The sequence below is a fragment of the Diabrotica undecimpunctata genome, chromosome 7 (assembly GCF_040954645.1).
Source record: "Diabrotica undecimpunctata isolate CICGRU chromosome 7, icDiaUnde3, whole genome shotgun sequence".
In the NCBI taxonomy this organism is placed as follows: domain Eukaryota; kingdom Metazoa; phylum Arthropoda; class Insecta; order Coleoptera; family Chrysomelidae; genus Diabrotica; species Diabrotica undecimpunctata.
In genome coordinates, this window is record NC_092809.1 from 33,812,444 (window position 1) to 33,815,333 (window position 2,890).

Below are 2,890 nucleotides of genomic sequence, written 5' to 3' on the forward strand. Positions count from 1 at the left end.
CAGAAGGTCAGTTGGTCGCCCAAGAAAAAGATGGAAGGACGCAGTAGCCAGTGATCTACGCAAAATGGCAATACAGCAATTATAAATGGCTGCATCTCGACCAACAGAGAGGAACTCGATAGACAAGCGATACATAACAGTACCACACTAGTATGAGTTTCAAGTTATCAAGAATACACAGCAATGAATGAGCTGATGCATTTTCCAAAAAAACTATCAGCTAAAAAATATTTCGGTCCACAGCCGTCCACTTAAGTGCCAAAAAGCATTGTCTGCGAATGAAAGCCTAGATCCAAAGGTAACATAGTTGTCACTGGGAAAATAATCCGGTAAAACACATGGCGAAGTTTATATTATACGGACATGTCCTAATAGGGCTAAAATATTGAGGAACACAAGCAGAAATCAGCTCAGAATCATAACGGTTTACCTTACTGGACATGCGTTAGCTAAAGACACCAGCATACAATAGGACTGTTTCATGGAAACTTAAGCTGCAGACTCTGTAGCAAAGAACCTAAAACAATCAACCATATCTTGCATGACTACGAGGCATTAGATCGCAGGCAGAAAACACTTTTTGGAGACTACAAAGTGACTCCAAAAATATAAAATGGTACCCACTCACTAGATCTGTTCAATTTGATACAAAATTCCAGAATACTGGAATGGGTATCATAAAGGAATGGAATATATGGAAGAAGCCAAGTGACGGAAGTGCGACTGATTTAAAACAGACGGCCTACATCAAAAAAATTTATTGGAAAATTAAAAAATAGCAATGAAGTTGTCTAATAATTCTACAGAGTAAAAAAATTTAAGGTAAAACATTGGTTTCTACCTGGCTAACATCCAATTTTTTTTGCAATAGTTTTAAATATAAAGGTACTTTACTACGTATTGCATATATTAAAATATATAAAATTTATTTGCCCATAAAAGAAACTGCTGCAAATCCATAGGATAATGTGGAATTTACAACGAATGGTACTTGATTGCTACAAGTAAAACCAGGTCCATTTTCATTCCAGCATGTGGACTGTGCATTGTTCTCTTTTGTACTGTAGGTTTTACTGTTCTTTTTACATGATCGAACAGGTATGCCATTTTTAGTGTGTACAATACCATCCCAGCTGCAGGAAACTCCGCAACAATTCCAGTAACGGGTGGTTACCGCATCTCCAGAGAGGCCTCCTGATACCGAAATAATTTCTGGAGAGGGTTTCTTTGAGGAAGCTCCAGCTTAAAAAATTATAAATTTATTAAAAATTCAATGGTAAATAATTTTTGGTACAGTGTTATGTTTATTAAATAAAAACTACACTGGTATTTGGACAGGCAATGACGAATAGGCAGGCACCTAGCCTGACAAATTCTTATCCATCTTCACTTTAAATATTAGGCACTTATTCGTTTTTCCAGCAGCAAACTTCTTTTTTTATTTTTAACACTTCTTCTTCGTTTCTGTTTATAATATTTTTTTGTCGCAATTAGTACAAAACTAATAATTCTGAATATTAGGATTAAAGGTCAAGACAGACAGAAATCTAAATCTTAACTGAAATAATTGATCATGGAAGACGTTGGCGCTTCTTAGTGATAATATTTTATATAAATTATCAGATTGTTTAGGTATCTTCATTATTAGTTGATCAAATTACTGTAACATTTGAGATCAGAAAACTTTTAAATAATTTTTAAATTCTTCCTCATTGGTATATGTCATAAAATCCGTTCTGCAAATATTAAAACATTTTAAATAATTAATAAAAAAACTTATTTCGCAACAAAACTCTATAAAGAATAAAATTATACAAGAACTTGGCTGCGTAATTTAATGAATAACATAAGAAAATAAACCACAAGGTGTAAAATTCGTCCGGCCAGAAAACAGCAACAGCCTTATTGACTGTAACCACATTTGTTCCAAAACTATCGATTACGACCACACGAATGCTATGAACGTTTTCTAATTAGAACTCCCATTTTTACATTGTAAACCATATCACGCACGATCTAGCAGACATCAAACATATGTTGCTACCAGTCATCTTCGTGTGACCGACTCGGTAGTTACTATAACTGGTAGCAGCATGAATAAACAAAATTGCTCGGCTTCGATTGCGCCTTCAGTGGCTTCGACACAGAAAAAATAACCGACGAATTAGCGTTCTATCATGCAATCTAATAGATCAACTAAAAGCTTTGTATTTATCGGCGGTTCAGAGGATGCACTCTTACCACGAATCACTGGAACGGTTGATAAAATCTTTAAATAAACACAATGTAAAAAAGATTTTTTTGGAAGAAACTTGATTTGTAGGAAAAGTCAATATGTGTTGATTGACAAATTAATAAATATGCTCAATTTTTTGCTCAAAAATGTAATTTAATATGACATAAAAAATCAAAAGTGAATTTGCCTTTTTAGAATTGTGCAAATGAATTTCGAATAAAAGTTATTGGAGATATTCTGTTAGTAACTCTGAAATAAAACTCGAATTGTTTTGTCTAATTTTCACAACGAATAAGTCGAAATCCCATGGTCATCAATAAAAGTCCAGTTCACGCTAGAATTGAAGGATAATAATCAACTACCATGTTGGACGTGTTAATAACCAAGCATCAAGATACTTCGATGTACCATTTATCACAACTTACGACTAACTTCTTCTTCAAGTGCCATCTCCGCGGCGGAGGTCGGCAATCATCATAGCTATTCGGACTTTTGAGACGGCTGCTCTAAAAAGTTCATTTGATGTACATCCGTACCAAGCTCGCAGGTTGCGCATCCATGACATTCTACGCCTTCCTATGCTTCTTTTTCTTTGGATCTTTCCCTGCATAATCAGTTGGAGCAATTTGTATTTCTCTCCACGTGTAATGTGTC

At 34.8% G+C, this 2,890-nt stretch overlaps 1 protein-coding gene across 1 annotated transcript; it reads right to left on the reverse strand.

The window, feature by feature from the left end:
* Positions 1-925: 925 nt before the first annotated feature.
* LOC140446325 (endoglucanase-like) lies at positions 926-2,686 on the reverse strand. The gene is made up of 2 exons (XM_072538867.1): positions 2,662-2,686; positions 926-1,242 (listed from the first exon to the last, which is right to left on the reverse strand). Exons 1-2 carry the CDS (start codon positions 2,684-2,686, stop codon positions 926-928), a joined length of 342 nt encoding a protein of 113 aa, XP_072394968.1.
* Positions 2,687-2,890: the final 204 nt, after the last annotated feature.

Bases quoted from the DNA above. Each gene is read 5' to 3' on its own strand.
- LOC140446325 (XM_072538867.1), bottom strand. From the start codon at position 2,686: ATGGCACTTGAAGAAGAAGTTAGTC. The intron at 1,243-2,661 runs GTAAGTTGTGAT...TAATTTTTTAAG, and splicing joins ACTTGAAGAAGAAGTTAGTC to CTGGAGCTTCCTCAAAGAAA.